At 39.9% G+C, this 18349-nt stretch overlaps 1 protein-coding gene across 1 annotated transcript; it reads left to right on the forward strand.

The window, feature by feature from the left end:
* The first annotated feature begins 8686 nt into the window (after window positions 1–8686).
* LOC102851135 (tubulin alpha-1A chain-like) lies at window positions 8687–10042 on the forward strand. Its single transcript, XM_006888728.1, has one exon. The coding sequence runs from the start codon at window positions 8687–8689 to the stop codon at window positions 10040–10042; it is 1356 nt and encodes a 451-aa protein (XP_006888790.1).
* The last annotated feature ends 8307 nt before the right edge of the window (window positions 10043–18349 follow it).

The following is an 18349-nucleotide window of genomic DNA, read 5'->3' on the forward strand; positions in this document are numbered from 1 at the left end:
ATGTAAGCCACGGTTGTAATCCATATTTTTCTAGTAACTACATTGAAAAAAGATACTAAGAAGATGAATTTTTAAATGTATTTTTAATTTTCTTTATTTTGTTGTTCTTGCATGCTTACTGCTATGCTAAGCTCTTCACATTAAAGCTAATATCTTATAAAAAAATCTTTGTAATAAATAAATGACTACACAAAATACTGTCATTCAATCTCTAATCTCATTTGTATCACCAAATGCATATTTTCCAACTTTCAATCCTTCTTTGCTTCAAACTTTGGCATACCAGTCCCTAGTTATTATTAATGCATCTTGATTGTATGTTTGAGAAATTTCAGGCTGCAAAAGTTTGTAGAACTCCTCAATTATTTTATCTTTGACTTTAGTAAGAATAAATATTAAAGACTGGATAATGGTGGAGGGAACTTAGAGTTAAAATATGTTCAATTTATTGATATAAAGGTTCACAAAGCATAGATTCAGCAATCAATATTTCAATTATTTGAGGACTTCGAAAGGGCTATAATAGTTGTTTCTATAGCGGAAACATCAACCAAAAGGTAGCCTATACTATGTTGTTGTTCTTATGTGCCCTTGAGTCGACCATGACTTAGAGTAACCCTATGAACAATGACCCTGAACTTTGCCCTCTCCTAAGATAACCTCACCATCTCTGATGCTTATGACCCTATTGCCACATTCACTGTGTCAATCTATCTCATGCAGGGTCTTCCTCTTCTGGGCTGACCCTTTACGTTTCCAAACATCATGTCTTTCTTCAAAGACTGGTCTCTCTTGGCAACATGCCCAAAGTATGTGAGACAGTTTCCAAACACTTGCCTCCAAGCAGCAACCTGGTTTCACTCTTTCCAGGACAGACCTATTTATTCTCTTGACAGTCCTGCAATATATGAAGTTAAAATGCCTTGATAAACTATGGAATAATGTATTCAAAGACCTAGGGAAATGTAAATTTTAGAGCAGATTTATCATATAAGATGAACTACCTACCCTGAGAAGACACAGGGACATACCTTTTATCACCACAATTGAAGAATACGTTTTTATGAGGGTTCCTCCAGCATCTTTGAAGTATGCTGTGATTATTCTTCATAGGTCACATACTACAGTGGGAACTTCCACTCCTGAACTGGGAAATCTAAATGCAGTGGAAATGTCTTGATCTCAGAGAAGTGGGGACAAACTGGCAACAATTGCAAAAACCAAGATGGTGATGGTTGCCATAGTAGATAAAAAAAATCAAAGTTTTAATTATTATTGTTAGTTGTTGTATGCTATTGAAGAGAGTACAACTCATAGAGACTCTATTAGCATCTGAACCCTGTTCTATTCTATGCCATCCTACTGCAGTCACCATGTAAATGCATCTGGATGAGAGTTTTCCTCCTCTTTTTCATTGATCTCTGCCTTCCCAAGTATTATGTCCCTCTCCTAGGAATAACTTAGCACCACGCCCAAAGTATGTGAGACAAAGCTTTATCACCTTTGCCTCCAAGAAATACTCTCTCTGTACTTTCTCCAAAGACTGTTTGTTCCTTATGGTATTCCATGGGATATTCAGTACTCTTCTCTGACACCACAGCTTAAAAACATCAATTCTTCTTTCGTCTTTATTCACTGTCCAGCTCTCAGATGCAGAGTAAGTGATGTAAAAGACCATGACCTGAATAAGGCACATTTTGGTCTTCAAACTGACATCCTTGCTTTTCAGTAATTTGGAGAGGTCCCTGATAGCAGAATGCCCAATGCAGTAATATGTTTCCTGCATCTCCTTACTGCTGGTAACCAAAGCACTAATTAGAATAACCTAACTGATATGGGCTTATGCCCCTAACTGACTAATCATGATGTTCCAAAGAATTAAATAGAAAGGAAGCCTACTAAATATTTAGTTGATCTATATAAACAAATAGGCAACATGGTCATAGGTGAGAAAGGGTTAAGGTTGCCAATTATTTCATCTTGTTTAGATTAACAATCAACCCCCTTTGTACCAGCAGTTAGGACATAACATTGGGAAATCTGCTGAACAAACAGATATATCTTGGGAAATGTGTAGCCAGAGTGCTCTTTGGAAGCAAAGATGGGGAAGCTTCATATCTAATACTTTGGATATGTTACTAGGAGAGATTGTTCTTTGAAAAGGGACATCATGGTTGAAAGGATAGAGGATCAGGAAAGGAGAGAAAGACTCTAAATGAGATGGATTGATATAGTGAATGTAGCAATGGGCTTGAGTATGACAAAGATGATGAGGATGGCAGATTGGACAGGGTTCATGTCTGATGTCATAAGGTCACTATGAGTCATATTTTATTTGATGGCATCTAACAACAACACCACCAAAAGCAGAGAGCTCTTGTGACCTGGTCTGTAGGCAGTTTTTGCTGCTATCCCAAAGGCTGGGATTCTCTGATGGTTAAAATCCACCAGTGGCTCTGTGGGAGAAAGATAGGCAACCTCATTTCATGCAATTGATAGCCTCTGAAAATCTCCTGAAGGGTTAGTTATGAGAAAGTTCCAACTCAGTGGCAATGAGTTTATATAAACAGAAAACACTGAGTCAAGTTAGAGTGAATCTACCTTGAACCATCAAAAAAAAGAGTGACAGTCCTTCAGTCAGTCCCTAGACCTTAGCCAGTTTGTAGCTCCACAATCCATTGAATGAAAGGAAGGTTAAATCTCTGAGACTGGACACACGTACAATGACAAAAATGTATACCTTAATTCTGTTTCCAAGTATTATTTAAAGAAGGCTGAACCTTTCTTTGTTCAACCTTTTACCAGGGTTACTTGGACAGGAGAAAAATAAATTATTAGACTTCTTAATCAGACACTGATTCTAGTCTCATGCTCTCTCTATCAAATGACTATCTGTAGTCAAGTCTTGGTGAACCTCTGTGTCCTTCAAAAGGTTCTTTTTTATTATTATTAATTTATTTATTTATTTTTTATTTCCATGAACATCTACAGAGATTTTGAAATTCCATTCATTCATTGTTGCACCCTTCTCCCTGCCCACTCCACCTCCACCCCTCCCCCCCATTTGCTCCTCTCCGTGAAAAGTAAAATTGCCTTCAACTTCTATGAAATTCCAACTGTAAGGGAATGCTGACATAGCTCTTCAAAGTTGAAGGTAAAGTTATAGCATCTAGCTCCTCCTACAATTAAAAGGAAGCATGATACCTAGTGGACTCTGGATATTAAAAGCAACACATTTGAGTATGGGTACTCATTTACTGAACAACCCTAAAAGTATTCGTTTCAGCTATTGTTATGTACTATCAAATCAAAGCCCACTTGTAATTCACCTACAGTGGTTTTTAGAGGCAATAAACTGCATGGGAGGAGACTGCCCATAATTCTCCCACAAAGAAGCTGGTGAATACAAATTACATGGTAACACAACTCATTATTATTAAGTCACCAGAGCTAAGACCCAGATAAAGAAAAGACTCTGTAAGTGAGTCAGGCTCACTCCCAAGCTACCCTGTCACTGGCTACATGACCCAGAAGATCCAGTGATACTAAAAATACCAGAAGATATGTTCTTTGGCATCTTTGGCAGGCTCCTATTGGTTAACCATAGAGAGGAATCTTGGGATTATAGAGTATATCATTGTCATTCTAGGCAGAAAGTTACTCTCCTTTTAAGAAAGCTTTTGGCTTGTTATTGGGTCTTACTAGGTACTGAACACTCAAACATGGACCTCTATATTACCAGAAAGCCCAAGCTACTCATTCTAAAGTGAATGCTGTCTGAACTACAAAATCATGAGGTTGCTCTTGCAAAGAAGCACTCTATCATCAAGTGGAAGTGGTATACATGAGATCAGGCTCAATTAGAAACCAGGGACACAAAAAACTTGCATGAGAAAGTCCTTACTTTCTCTCTTCCATCCTGCATCTGTGGCCTGATGTTGAGTTCACTGTGATGAGTTCACTGGGAACAAAATTCATGCCTGGTTTATAGATGATTCCATGTGATACGCAAACACCATTTTAAAAAGGACAGTTCTGCATCACCGCAGCCACTTCCTGGATCTTCCCTGAAAACACTGGTGGAGGCAAATACTCCAAGTTGGTAGAAACATGAGTAGATCACCTTGTTCATTTTCCTTAGAAGGAGAAAAGCCTTGATGTGTGGTTGTATACCAATTATTTGACTGGATGGTCAGAGACATAGAAAGATTCTGATTAGAAAATTTGTGACAAGGCACTCTGAGGAAAGGTATGGAGATGACCTTTCTGAATAGGCAAAATACATAAAAACATTTAGGATTACAGTGCAGCTTCTTGAAAGTAAAGAAGACTATTCTGTAATACAAGAGGTCCCCTGGAACTTCTCTTGTTGTCCATGAGCCCTGTGATTTGAAAACTACAATTCAAGTCAGACAGGTATGTTTATGGTTCAGATCCTCAAGAATGAAGGTTTGAGTCACTCCAGCAAGCAATAACCCATAGGCAGATGAGAGACATTTGCTGAAGGCAAGGGGAATATATGCAATGGACTGTGACCATGTGACCAGTTACAAAAATGAGAACTAGAGTTGTTCAATAATCCTTCTTTATTTTGTATTAGATGTAAGTGTATTTTAAATATCATTTCATTTCTTCCCCCTCTTACCCTATAATTAACATTTATTGTAGAACATATGATTATTAATTTTATGTCATAGCTCATGGAGAGCTGTGCTGTTAGCTAAAAGGCCACATCTCTCTGATGCTTCAAATCCACTAGCAGTTCCTCTGAAGAATGATGAGCAATCCCTTCCTATGCTCTTTGTTGTATCTATTAGCTGCCATTGAGTCAAGTACTATTCATAGTGACCCTATGAACAACAAATCTTAATCCTATGCTATACTCGTGGCCTCTGCCACCCTGCAGTCATTATGCATCATCTCTGACACACTGCCCATCGGTGCAGTCACTATGTCAACCCACCACGTTGAAGGCTTGCCTTTCTTTCACTGACCTTTTCAAACATTTTATCCCTTTCCAAGGAATAGCCTATCCTAGCAACATGCCCAAAGTATGTGAGCTTCACCATCCTTGCTTCCTGCTACATGGCCAAGTGTGAGTTGATTCTGACTTAACAGCAATAACTGACATCAAGGAAAAGACTAAATATCATCCAAGGACTTGTCATATTTTGTGGAAAAAGAGTATATTTTTAATTACACTCAGAATAGTTGCAACATGTTTAGGTGGAAATATGACTTTACATTGCCTTTATTTGGAGATGAAGTTAGTTTAAGGCAATGTGTATTATTTCCAAGTTGGAAAGAGGTAAAATATGGTGGTTAATTTTATATGTCAACTCAGCTATGGTGTCCAGATGCTTGGTCAAACATTATGTTAAATACTATTGAGAAATAGTTGCATATGATTAAATCAGAATGAGTTTCATTATATGTTACCCTACAAATTGGTCATGCTCTTTTCCTACTCTGATATAAAAATACTAATTTTTCTTTTACCAACACATGTCTTTTTAATAGGTAGGTAGCATCATTATATATGGAGAGAAGATTGAAGTTGTCAATTGGATCCTCTTGCTTGGATCCATAATCAATACACTTAGTAAATCAAAAGAAGTATTGCTAGGAAATGACAACCTTTTCAACAAATGGTGCTGGTAAAACTGGGCTGCTACATGCAAAAAGTTGACAGGATCCACATCTCACAACATACATAAAATCAACTCAAAGTGGATCAGAGACTTAGAAGCAAAGCCCAAAACCATAAAAGTCATAAGAAATAAAGTGTGATCAAGATTAGATGGCCTAGTTTATGGTATAAAGAGACTGCCAAATACATCCAGAAATGCACAATCTGGAGAAGATAAAACTGATGAATAGGACCTTCTAAAGATTAAATCCCTATGTGCATCAAAAACTTTCCAACAGAGTGAAAAGAAACCTTCTGACTGGGGAAAAACCATTTGGCAATACCATTTCAAACAAGGGTGTCTCATCAAAAGTTTACAGAATCCTACAGTGCCTACACACACACACACACACACACACACACACACACACACGACTGATAACACAATTACAAGATGGGAAAAAGACATGGAAAGCATATTCACAGAGGAAGATATTCAGGTGGCCAACAGACATATAAAGAAATGCTCAAAATCACTGGCAATAGAGAGATACAAATCAAAACCACAATGAGATACCATATCACCCCAGTAGCAGTGACACATTTTAACAAGACAGCAAATAATAAATGTTGGAGAAGATGTGGAGAGATAGGAACTCTTATACACTGTTGGTGGGATTGTAAAATGGTATAACCACTTTGGTAGGCAGTTTGGTGTTTCCTCGGAAAAGGGAACATAGAAATTCTATATGAACCAATTATTGCATTGCTTGGAATATACCTGAAGAAAATTAGAGGCACAAATGGTGATTTGTACACTAGCACTCATAGCAGTGTTATTCACCATTGCAAGAACATGGAAAGCCCAAATGTCCAACCACAATCAAATGGATTGAGATATTACGGTACATTCACATGATGGAATACTATGAAGCATGTAATAGCAATGATTTTGAAAATCACTACCTAACTTGGGAGGAACTGGAGAATATTCTGCTTAGTGAACTAACTCAGTCCCATAAGGACAAATACTGTATAATACATTATTGTAGAAATAGAAAGATCACTAGTAACACAGATATGAGGACCCAAGGGGAGGGGGGGGAAATAGGAGCCGAGGGGCAGGAGGGTAATCATAGGGTCACACAATTTGGTGAGTAGAGGGAGGGGTGGGTAAAGGAAATGGGAAAGATCAGATGTGAAAAACAATGTACACGGACTTTGTATGTAAAGCAGTATAAAATAAAAATTTTATTTAAAAAAATAAGCCTTGCATTTGGTAAATCTGCTGTCAAAGATCTCTCTAAAGTGCTGAGGAACAGCAAGATCCGTTTCAAGACTAAGGTGCATCTAATTCAAGCCATGGTCTTTTCAATTACCACCTATGCATCTAAAAGTTGGAAAATGAATAAGAATGACCAAAGATGAGTTGATTCCTTTGCACCGTGGTGTTGGAGAAGAGTGTTGAATATCCCATGGACTGCCAAAAGAACAAACAAGCATGTCCTGGAAAAAGTTCAGACAGGGTTACTCGTTAGAGACAAGAACGATGAAACTTAATCTTATACACTTTGAGTATGTTGTTAAGAGGAGCCAGACCTTGGGAAAAGATAGCACGCATGAAAACACAGAGAGTCAAAGAAAGAGAGAGAGAAAGACTCTCAACAAAATAGATCTAAACAATGATTACAGGAATGGACTCATGTAGATCAAGAATGGTGAGGATGACACAGGATAGGAAAGGGGTCAGATCAGGTTTTCATAGTGTCTTTAGGAGTCATAATCAATGTAATGGGAACTAACAATAACATTTCTGTGTATTATTGATAAATTATTATGAAGATGTGTTGTTGTGTCCTATAGAGTCAGAAGTGACTCGTAGCCGTTGGATTGACAGCTCCTTACTACCAGGCTCATTAAGAAGACATAGACATGTCATTACCAAATATTTTTTTCAGTATGTGGCTTCCCTTTTTATCCAGTTGGAGAAGTTTTGGATGTGCATAAGGATTTGATTCTTAGAAGGTCCCATTCATTTTATCCACTCCTAGTTGTAGATTTTTTCAGGATGCATGAAAGACTGTTTATGTTGTGGATTAGGGCTGCAAGAATTCTTCCAAGCTTTTCTATAATGAACTTTATAGTCCTTGGTTTTAGCCCTAGGTCCTTGATCCACTTTGAATTGGGTTTTGTGTATGGAGTGAGGTGTGGATCTTGCTTGAGTTTTCTACAGATATTTTTCCAATTTTGACACCACCATTTGTTTAAAAAGCTGTAATTTTCCCATGTAACTAATTTCATCTCCTTGTCAAAAATCAGTCGACCATAGGTAGATGGATATTTCCAGGTTCCCAATTCTATTCCATTGATCTATGTGTCTGTCATTGTACCAGTACCATGTTGTCTTGACCACCTCAGCAGTGTAGTAGGATTTGAAATCAGGGAGTGAGATGCCTCCTACCTTGTTTCTCTTTTTAAGAAGTGCTTTGCTTATTTGGGGCCTCTTTCCATTCCAAATGAAACTGGAGATGAAGAATGGAATTGGCATTTGTGTTGAACATGTAAATTGCCTTTGGTAGTTGGTAGTCTGATAAGGGACTTATATCAAGAATTTATAAAATACCTGAACGCCACAAGAAGATAAAGGTAAACAACCCAGTTGAAAAATGGGCACAGGATATGAACCAGACACTTCACCAAAGAAAACATTCAGATGGCCAACAAGCACATGAAGAAATGTTCAAAACCCCTAGTTCTAAAAGAGATGCAAATCAAAACAACTATGAGATATCATCGCATCCTAGTAAGAATAGCAAAATTTAACAGAACAGCAAACAACAAATGCTGGTGAGCTTGAGGAGAAACTGGAACCCTTATTCACTCTTGGTGGGAGTGTAAAATGGTACAACCAGCATGGAAGGCTGTATGGCGCTTTCTCAAAAAGTTGCAAATAGATGTGCCACAGGTTCTCATACAGAGACCGCCTAAGAGTCACGCTGTAAGAAGCAACAGCCTCCCTCTCCTCCACCTTCTCCTTGGAACCAGGAAGCAGCAACCATGCGTGAGTGCATCTCTATCCACATTGGCCAGGCTGGTGTCCAGATTGGCAATGCCTGCTGGAAGCTCTACCGTCTGGAGCACGGCATCCAGCCTGATGGCCAGATGCCAAGTGACAAGACCATTGAGGGAGGAGATGACTCCTTCAACACGTTCTTCAGTGAGGCTGGTGCTGGCAAACATGTGCCCAGGGCAGTGTTTGTAGACCTGGAACCCATAGTCATTGATGAAGTTCGCACTGGCACCTACCGCCATCTCTTCCACCCTCAGCAGCTCATCACAGGCAAGGAGGATGCTGCCAAAAACTATGCCTGTGGGCACTACACCATCAGCAAGGAGATCATTGACTTGGTTCTGGACTGGATTAGAAAACTGCCTGACCAGTGCACAGGTCTCCAAGGCTTCTTGGTTTTCCACAGCTTTGGTGGGGGAACCGGTTCTGCCTTCACATCCCTGCTGATGAAGCGCCTATCTGTTGATTATGGCAAGAAGTCCAAACTGGAGTTCTCCATTTACCCAGCCCCCCAGGTTTCCACAGCTGCGGTCAAGCCCTGTAACTCCATTCTCACCACCCACACCACCCTGGAGCACTCAGATTGTACCTTCATGGTAAACAATGAGGCCATCTATGACATCTGCCTCAGAAACCTTGATATTGAACGCCCAACCTACACTAACCTGAATAGGTTAATAGGTCAGATTGTGTCCTCCATCACTGTTTCCCTCAGATTTGATGGTGTCCTGAGTGTCAATTTGACAGAATTCCAGACCAATCTGGTGCCCTATCCCCACATCCACTTCCCTCTGGCCACATACGCCCCTGATATTTCTGCTGAGAAAGCTTACCATGAACAGCTTTCTGTAGCAGAGATTCCCAATGCTTGCTTTGAGCCAGCCAACCAGATGGTGAAATGTGACCCTCGCCATGGTAAATACATGGCTTGCTGCCTGTTGTACCGTGGTGATGTGATTCCCAAAGATGTCAATGCTGCCATTGCCACCATCAAGACCAAACGCAGCATTCAGTTTGTGGATTGGTGCCCCACTGATTTCAAGATTGGTATTAATTACCAACCTCCCACTGTAGTGCCTGGTGGAGACCTGGCCAAGGTGCAGCGAGCTGTGTGCTTGCTGAGCAACACCACAGCCACTGATAAGGCCTGGGCTCGCCTGGACCACAAGTTTGATCTGATATGTGCCAAGTGTGCCTTTGTTCACCGGGACGTGGGTGAGGGGATGGAGGAAGGAGAGTTTTCTGAGGCCCGTGAGGACATGGCTGCCCTTGAAAAGGATTATGAGGAGGTGGGTGTGGATTCTGTTGAAGGAGAGGGTGAGGAAGAAGGAGAAGAATACTAAAGTTAAAATTTCACAAAGGTGCTGCTTTTACAGGGAAGCTTATTCTGTTTTAAACATTGAAAAGTTGTGGTCTGATCAGTATGCAGCAGTGTATACATTCATATACAACTACTGGCCTTATGCTTTAAAACATGAATGCTTTGTCACAGACCCAAGCTGTCCATTTCTCTGATGGGTTTTGAATAAAGTATTCCCTGTCTTTAAAAAAAAACCAAATAAACCCCACAAACTTGCAAATAGAAATACCATTTGATCCAGCAATTCCACTACTGGGAATATACCCTAAAGAAACCACAATTACCATCCAAGCAGATATTTGCACACTCATGTTTATTCCAGAAGTCCAGGCTGGGTTTAGAAGGGGTTGTGGTACTAGGGATATTGTAGCTGATGTTAGATGGATCTTGGCTGAAAGCAGGAAATACCAGAGGAATGTCTATCTGTGTTTCATTGACTATGCAAAGGCATTTGACTGTGTAGATCATAAACTATGGCTGATTCTGAGAAGAATGGGAATCCCAGAACACTTGATCGTTCTAATGCGAAACTTATACTTGGACCAGGAGGCAGTCGTCAGAATAGAGCAAGGGAACACTGCATGGCTCAAAATTGGGAAGGGCGTACGCCAGGGATGCATCCTATCTCCATACCTTTTCAACCTATATGCAGAACAGATTATCCGGGAGGCTGGGCTCTATGAGGAGAAATGTGGGGTCAAGATTGGTGGGCGATTTATCAACAATCTGCGTTATGCGGATGGCACAACCCTGCTTGCTGAAACTGAAGAAGGCCTGAAACGCCTGCTGCAGAGTGTCAACGACTGCAGCCTACAATATGGACTGAGGCTCAATGTCAAGAAGACAAAGATTCTCACCACTGGACCAATTGGCAGCATCAGGATGGATGGTGAAGAGATTGAAATTGTACACAGCTTTAGCTTGCTTGGCTCCACAGTTGACACTCTTGGCACGAGCAGCCAGGAAATTAAAAGGTGCATTGCCATGGGTAAGTCTGCTGTTAGGGACCTCTCCAAAGTACTGAAGAGCAATGGTATCTCTCTGGAGACTAAGGTGTGTCTGATACAGGCCATGGTCTTCGCTATCACTTGTTATGCATCAGAAAGTTGGACAATGACCAAGGAGGATAGAAGGAGAATTGATGCCTTTGAGCTGTGGTGCTGGAGAAGAGTATTGAGAATACCATGGACTGCTAGGAAAACAAACAGATTTGTCCTGGAGAGGGTTAAACCGGGTGGCTCCTTGGAGGCAAGGATTCTGAGGCTCCATCTAACATACTTCGGACATATAGTGAGGAGAGACCGGTCCTTGGAGAGGGACATCATGCTTGGGAGGGTGGAGGGACAGCACAGGAGAGGAAGGCCCTCTATGAGGTGGATTGATTCAGTGACTGGGATAATTGGGATGGGAGTGTCAGAGACAGTGCGATTGGCTCAGGACAGAGTGGAGTTTAGGGCTGTTGTACATAGGGTCGCTATGAGTCACAAGCGACTCGACAGCACATAACAACAACAACAACAACAACATGTTTATTGCAGCTTAGTTCACAATAGCAGAGTTAGAAACAACCCACGTGCCCATCAACAAACAAATGGATAGAGAAGCTTTGGTATATTCATACAATGGAATATTGTGCTGCATTGAAAAACAAGGAATTCATGAAATTAATGACTCTGGAAGACATTATGCGAGTGAAATATCTCAGTCACAAAAAGACAAATACTGCATAGTGCCACTGTTGTAAAGTGGGACTGACATTGGGGTTGGGGGAAAACTAAGAGGGGAAAAATAGTATATACAGTACTGAAACAGATGAGGGAGGGAGCTGTTTAGGAGGAATATATGATTAAGCATTATTGTCCTGACAAGAGTCCAGAATGAAAGCTGCTTAGTTGAGTGGACTGGGGTGGGGGGGGGAGAGAGGGAGAATTATATAACAATGAAAGAATTTTTTTTTTTGCTTCTCAAAGAGAAAAGCAAACTGGGGTGGGGGTGGGAAGAAAGGAAAGTGTGCAACAATGAATGAATGGAAATCCAAAGTTTCTGTGAACTTTCATTAAAATATGAAAAATAATTTCTGAAAAAATATTTTTAAAAGACAGCCAAAAACAAGCATATAAATTAAAAGAAAAGAGAGAAAAAAAAATAGTGTTACATAGTAATTTTCATTTGTATGATTTTTAGTCCAGGATAACATTACTAAAGCTATTTAATATTGTTCACTACTGATATAGAAAGTAAAATGTGATTATTCTTTCCTCTTCTATAAAACTAAGAAATATAAAATTAGAAATAACAAAGAATATTAATTAATGCAAAATTTGATTCTTTAAGACTATTAACAAAACTGATGAGAATCTGTCTAGAATTACTTGAAAGACATACAAAGAAGACATGAATTACCAATACCAAGAAAAAAGGAATAACACCACAAATCCTAAAACATATATCTGAGTGCACCATGGTACTGAAGAAAGAAGTTCAAGCCACACTGGCAAAACCTGAAGCTCCAGGAATTTATCAAATACCAACAGCAGTGTTTTGGCAAACAGATGTTGCCCTAGGTGTGCTCACCTCTCTATATTCATAAAATTGAGAAAGGGCTAGCTGGCCAACTAACTGGAAAAGATCCATATTTTTTCCCATTTAAAAAAAATAAATAAAAGCTGACTCAACAAGAGTGTAGAAATTAAAGAACAATATTATTAAATATCATATGCAAGTCAAGACTTACTGTTGTGGTTATATTCCAAAGAGTCAAGCACAACTCATAGCAACCCTGTGAACAACAAATCTGAAACCTGTCCTATTCTGTGCTGTCCTCAGTACTTCAAACACACTTGATCTCATTGTGTGTGCGCGCTCGCCCTCCCGCACTCGAGCTCTTGCTCTTGCACGCGCTCTCTCACTCTCTCTCTCTCATAGAGTAGGAACAGACATGCCTACTATGTAGCTTGGGTTCCCTTAGACACATGCAAACAGCTAACTAACATGGTCAGCTGCTAACTGACAGGTTGAAAGTTTGAGTCCACATAGAAGAACTTCAGAAGAGAAATGAGGCAAACTATTGGTAACAACAATTGAAAACTCTATCAAACACAGTTCTACTCTGACCCACATGGGGTTGCTTTAAGTTGTACTCTACTAAACATAACCTGGGGTTTTTTCCAGACAGTCTGGGAAGATACATATATAATTCTACATAAATTTTCATTATATAGAATAATACTATAATAAAAAAATAAGTACAATAAAACAAACAACAATTAAATAAAATTTTAAAAATAATTTCATTTCTACATATGTGGCATCAGGATTGGAGGAAGACTCATCAACAATCTGCATTATTCAGATGACACAACTCTGCAACGTTGCTTGCTGAAACTGAGGAGGACCTGAGCACTTGCTGTGGAAGGTCAGACAGAGACTGCAATCTTCAGTATGGATTGAGGCTCAATATCAAGAAAACAAAGATTCTCACCATGGGGCCGATTGGCAGCATCATGATGGAAGGTGAAGAGATTGAAATTGTTAACAGCTTTAGTTTGCTGGGCTCCACAGTCAACACTCTTGGCACCAGTAGTCAGAAAATTAAAAGATGTTTGGCAATGGAAAAGTCTGCGGTTAGAGATCTCTCTAAAGAAGAATAACAATGAGCAATGATGTCAGTCTGGAGACTAAGGTGTGCCTGATGCATGCTATGGTCTTTGTAATTACTTACTATGCATCAAAGTGTTGCACAATGACTAGGGATGATAGAAGAAGAGTTGATGCCCTTGAACTGTGGTGTTGAAGAAGAGTATTGAATATATCCTGGACTGCTAAGAAAACGAATAGGTTTGTCCTGGAGAGGGTGAAGCCAGGCTGCTCCTTCGAGGCAAGGATTCTGAAGCTTCATCTGACATACTTTGGACATGTTTCAAGGTGGGACCAATCCTTGGAGAGGGATGCCATGCTTGGGAGGGTGGAGGGACAGCCCAGGAGAGGAAGATCTTCAATGAGATGGATTGATTCAGTGACTGGGGTAATGGGGGTAGGCATGTCAGAGACCGTGAGAATGCTGCAGAAAAGGGCAGGGTTTAGGGCTGTTGTACATAGGGTCACTATCAGTTGCAGATGACTTGACAACACATAACAATAACAACAACATATGGTTCTATACAAATTTTTCATCACAAATGTTTATAACAGCTTTACCAATATTATTGGTGGGACCTGGAGAGGGTGAAGCCAGAATGCTCCTTGGAGTCAAGGATTGTGAGACTTCGTCTGACTTACTTTAGGCAAGTTGTAAGGAGGGACTGGTCCTTAGAGAGGGACATCATATTTGGGAGAGTGGAGGGATGGCGCAGGAGAGGAAGACTCTCGATGAGATGGATCAATTCTGTGATTGGGGTGGTGGGAATGGGTGTGTCAGAGACGGCAAGGTTGGCACAGAATAGAGCAGCGTTTAGAGCTCTTGTACATAGGGTCGCTATGAGTCGCAAGCGATTCCATGGCACATAACAACAGCAACAATGGTCAAGTAAATTTTTGACTTATGGTGTTCCCATGTGATAGAGTAGAACTGTTCCATAGGGTTTTACTGACTCATTTTTTATGGGAACAGATTGTCAGTTCTTTCTCCCATGGCTAAGTTCAAATCATCAACTTTCTGGTTACCTTTGTGCCATGATAGCTTCTAACTTTATGTATAATAATTCTAAACTGGAAAACTCCAAATGTCCCTTAGTAGTCACATAGGTAAACAAACTGAAACATTAATACTCAATACAAAGGAATGATGACATAGATGAATCTCAGAAACATTACACTGAATGAAAGAAGCCAGATACCAAAAAGGATTGCTGTGTGATTTCATTTATATGACATTTTAGAGAAAGCAAAACTAAAATGACTGAGAATAGATCAGTGATTGCCAAGGTTCCTAGATGTGGAGGAACAAGAACAAATTTTTTTCAGGTGATGACAATATTCTTCATCACAATCTTAATGGTGGTAACTTGACTAAATACTTTTAAACTAGTTTCTCAACATCAGGACTACTGAAATTTTAAGTAGAATAACAATGATGTCAGTCTGAAGACTAAGGTATGTCTGATCCAGGCCATAGTCTGCAATTACGTGCTATGCATCAGAAAGCTGGACAGTAATAGGGATAATAGAAGGAGAATTGATGCCTTTGAGCTGTGGTGCCAGACGATAGTATTGAATATACCAGGGACTGCCAGGAGAAGAAACAGGTTTGTCCTAAAGAGAGTGAGACCAGGTGCTCCTTGGAGGCAAGGATTCTGAAGCTCCACCTGACATACTTTGGGCATGTTGCAAGGAGGGATCAGTTCTTGGAGAAGGACATCATGCTTGGGAGGGTGCAGGGTCAGTGTAAGAAAGGAAGACCCTCAATGAGATGGATTGATTCAGCGACTGGGGTAATGAGGGTAGGTGTGTCAGAGACAATAAAATACACTCAGGATAAAGCAGAGTTCAGAGCTGTTTTACACAGGGTTGCTGTAAGTCTCAGGTGACTCTACTGCACATAACAACAAAAGAACAACAGGTGACCTAGTGGCAAGAAATTGTGCTGCAATTCCAAAGGCACATGATTCTAGGTCATCAACATCTCCAGGAAAGAAGGATGGGTAATCTCCTTCTGTACAATTAACTGTCTCTAAAAACCTACCAGGGATAGGTCCGCTATGGGTTGGTTCAGACTCTATGGTACACAACAGTGTTATTATCAGCCTTTCTAAGTGAGAAAGTAGATATAATCATAAAACCTGATCTTACCTTATCGTTTTTTTTTTCCTCTGAAAACTTCTATCCACTTTTTCCCCCCTAGTTATTATGTTTTTCAATTCCAGGAAAGTTCCTTGTACAGTTTATTTAAAATTTTCTCCAGTGTGTTTTTCCCATTTATTTTCCTGAAACTCCAGAGGATACTGAACTTTCTGAAAATACCTTTTGGTTTTCTCATTTCCCCCATCCCCACCCATCTAATTGACTATCTCTTTGTCATCTTGTTTTATATTTTAGGAGATTTGCTTTATCTCCAACTCCTGCTGAAATGTTTGTGTAGATTTTCAGAATTTTAATTTCAAAGTGCTCCATTTGTTTTTCAGATTGTTTCTTTTCTCTAGGGACATTATCGTGATTCAGCTTCCTCTTCTGACTTCAGCATTTCTGTGTTTTTTCTTGAGACAATGTTAACTTCAGTCTCTCATGATGAAAGTAGTTCTCAGTGTGTGGTAACCCTTTGCTGATGGTGTATATTTAACTAATAGAAAGGTCTAAAAATTGATTGACAGCTTTGTCTGCACTGGTGAAACTTGTTGACTGGTAGTCTTCAAGAAATGAATAAGGAGTGATTAGCTGATTTTTCCTTTGGGAGAAGAATATTTAAGTATGAAGATATGTTGCTGGGTTTTTTTTCTTTGAACTTATGTTTTCTCTAGGGAAAAATTTTCTATTCTTTTAAGTAGGAGGAACAGTCCTAGCTGCCAGCATTCTAGATGGTGTAAAGAGAGCAGGCTGGTAGGGGGTTTCAGCATCAGTTTCTCTAAGTTTCAGTTATTATTCTTATGTTAAACTAAGTGCACTGTGTCCTGAGTCTGTGAGTCTGGAACCTCTATAGGAGAAGTGGATCTAGAGTATAGCAGGGGACTCCCAGTGAGATCGCAAACGAGTCAGACTGGCAAATATGGCAGGGGATTTCCACTGGGATAGCAGACTAGTCAGACTGGCAAACTTGCCTCTTCTCTTTACGAACAGCAAAGGACAGAGTGTTCCTACAGTGAGTAATTATTTACCCATTCATGGTAAATAATTCAAGCACACTGAAGTTTAGAGGAAATTATTAGCACAAAGTCAGACACAAAGGAGGGTGAAGGCATGAGTAAAGATCAAGTAAACAGGAACACATATCTTGTGATCAGATCCCACAGAAAGAGAAAGTGGAATTTATAGGGGGGGGAAGTGGGAGAGAGACCTTCCTAGTTTTGAATGATCATTATGGAGAAGCCATGGCCTCTCTTCCCATTGCTCATTAATGGCCAATCAAATAAATATCTTTCTGAACAAAAAGGACAATCTTGGGCCATTACAACACTTCCTTCATGGTAAGTAGGCGTAGGATGATATTATCTTGACCCTGAAAAAAGAGGCCCAAATGTGACATGTAGAGTGGAGGGAGGAGCTCATTAAAACATGTTTTAATTTGGCACTGAGGAGTTCAGCATATTTATATTGGATGGGACTTATGTATAACAGAAAGAGCAGCCCCCTAACACAAAAGCTATGCTCACTGACATCAGCTGAAACAATCATACCTTTAAGGAGAGTTTCTAACCCATAATCTCAAGAGCCTCAGACAACAATAAGAATTTACTGGCCAGTCTGACTAAGGAACACCCAGGAGAACTCCAAGTCACAGCAACCAACAACACACACCATATTGATCAGGCCTGATGCCAGCCCAGTAGCCTTAAGCTGCAAGTCAGCAGTAACTACAGGTGAAAAAAATATAAAGATGCAGTAGTACACTGAATGGGAAAGAAACCCCAAATCACAGAGAATAACCAATTCACAAAAAGTCAGGAATTCAGAAATTCAGTGACCCAGCAGATGTACTACACACATAGCAGAGATACAAAGTCCACTTCTACCAAAAAGCAACAGAAAAAAAAAGGCAGCAACTAAGCAGCCCCATCTGTGGATCTGTTCTCTCACCACGCTCATTGTGGACCCCTGGATATACAAGACTAGATGTTCACTTACTCTAGCATAGCAGGGTTCAATACATACCCCATCTGTCCAGTGTTAGACTGTAACCATCAAGAACCACCAGCACAACCAACAGCACTGCACAAAAAAAGAACAGATAATTGTATGGGTATCCAATTAGCTAGCCCATAAACGTCAGAAGGAAGGAGGGTAAAACAAACAAAAAAACGATGCAAAATCACCTCCATGATAACAACATCACTACATGTTCCAGAAGCAGCAAACAACATCAAATTCTAACAAAAAATAAAACCAAAACAAGATTAAAATGAAAAATCAAAACACAGTCAGTGGATATCCTAGAGGAGAAAAGGCTGATAGAATTGTTTCAGAGGGAATTCAGAAGAATAAAGCAGGGAGTACCAGAGGAATGTCTATCTGTGTTTCATTGATTATGCAAAGACATTTGACTGTGTGGACCACAACAAACTGTGGCTGACTCTGAGAAGAATGGGAATCCCAAAACACTTGATCATGCTAATGTGAAACCTATACTTGGACCAGGAGGCAG

Source organism: Elephantulus edwardii, unplaced genomic scaffold, assembly GCF_000299155.1.
Source record: "Elephantulus edwardii isolate Elephantulus edwardi_28Jun2011 unplaced genomic scaffold, EleEdw1.0 scaffold00071, whole genome shotgun sequence".
Lineage (NCBI taxonomy): Eukaryota > Metazoa > Chordata > Mammalia > Macroscelidea > Macroscelididae > Elephantulus > Elephantulus edwardii.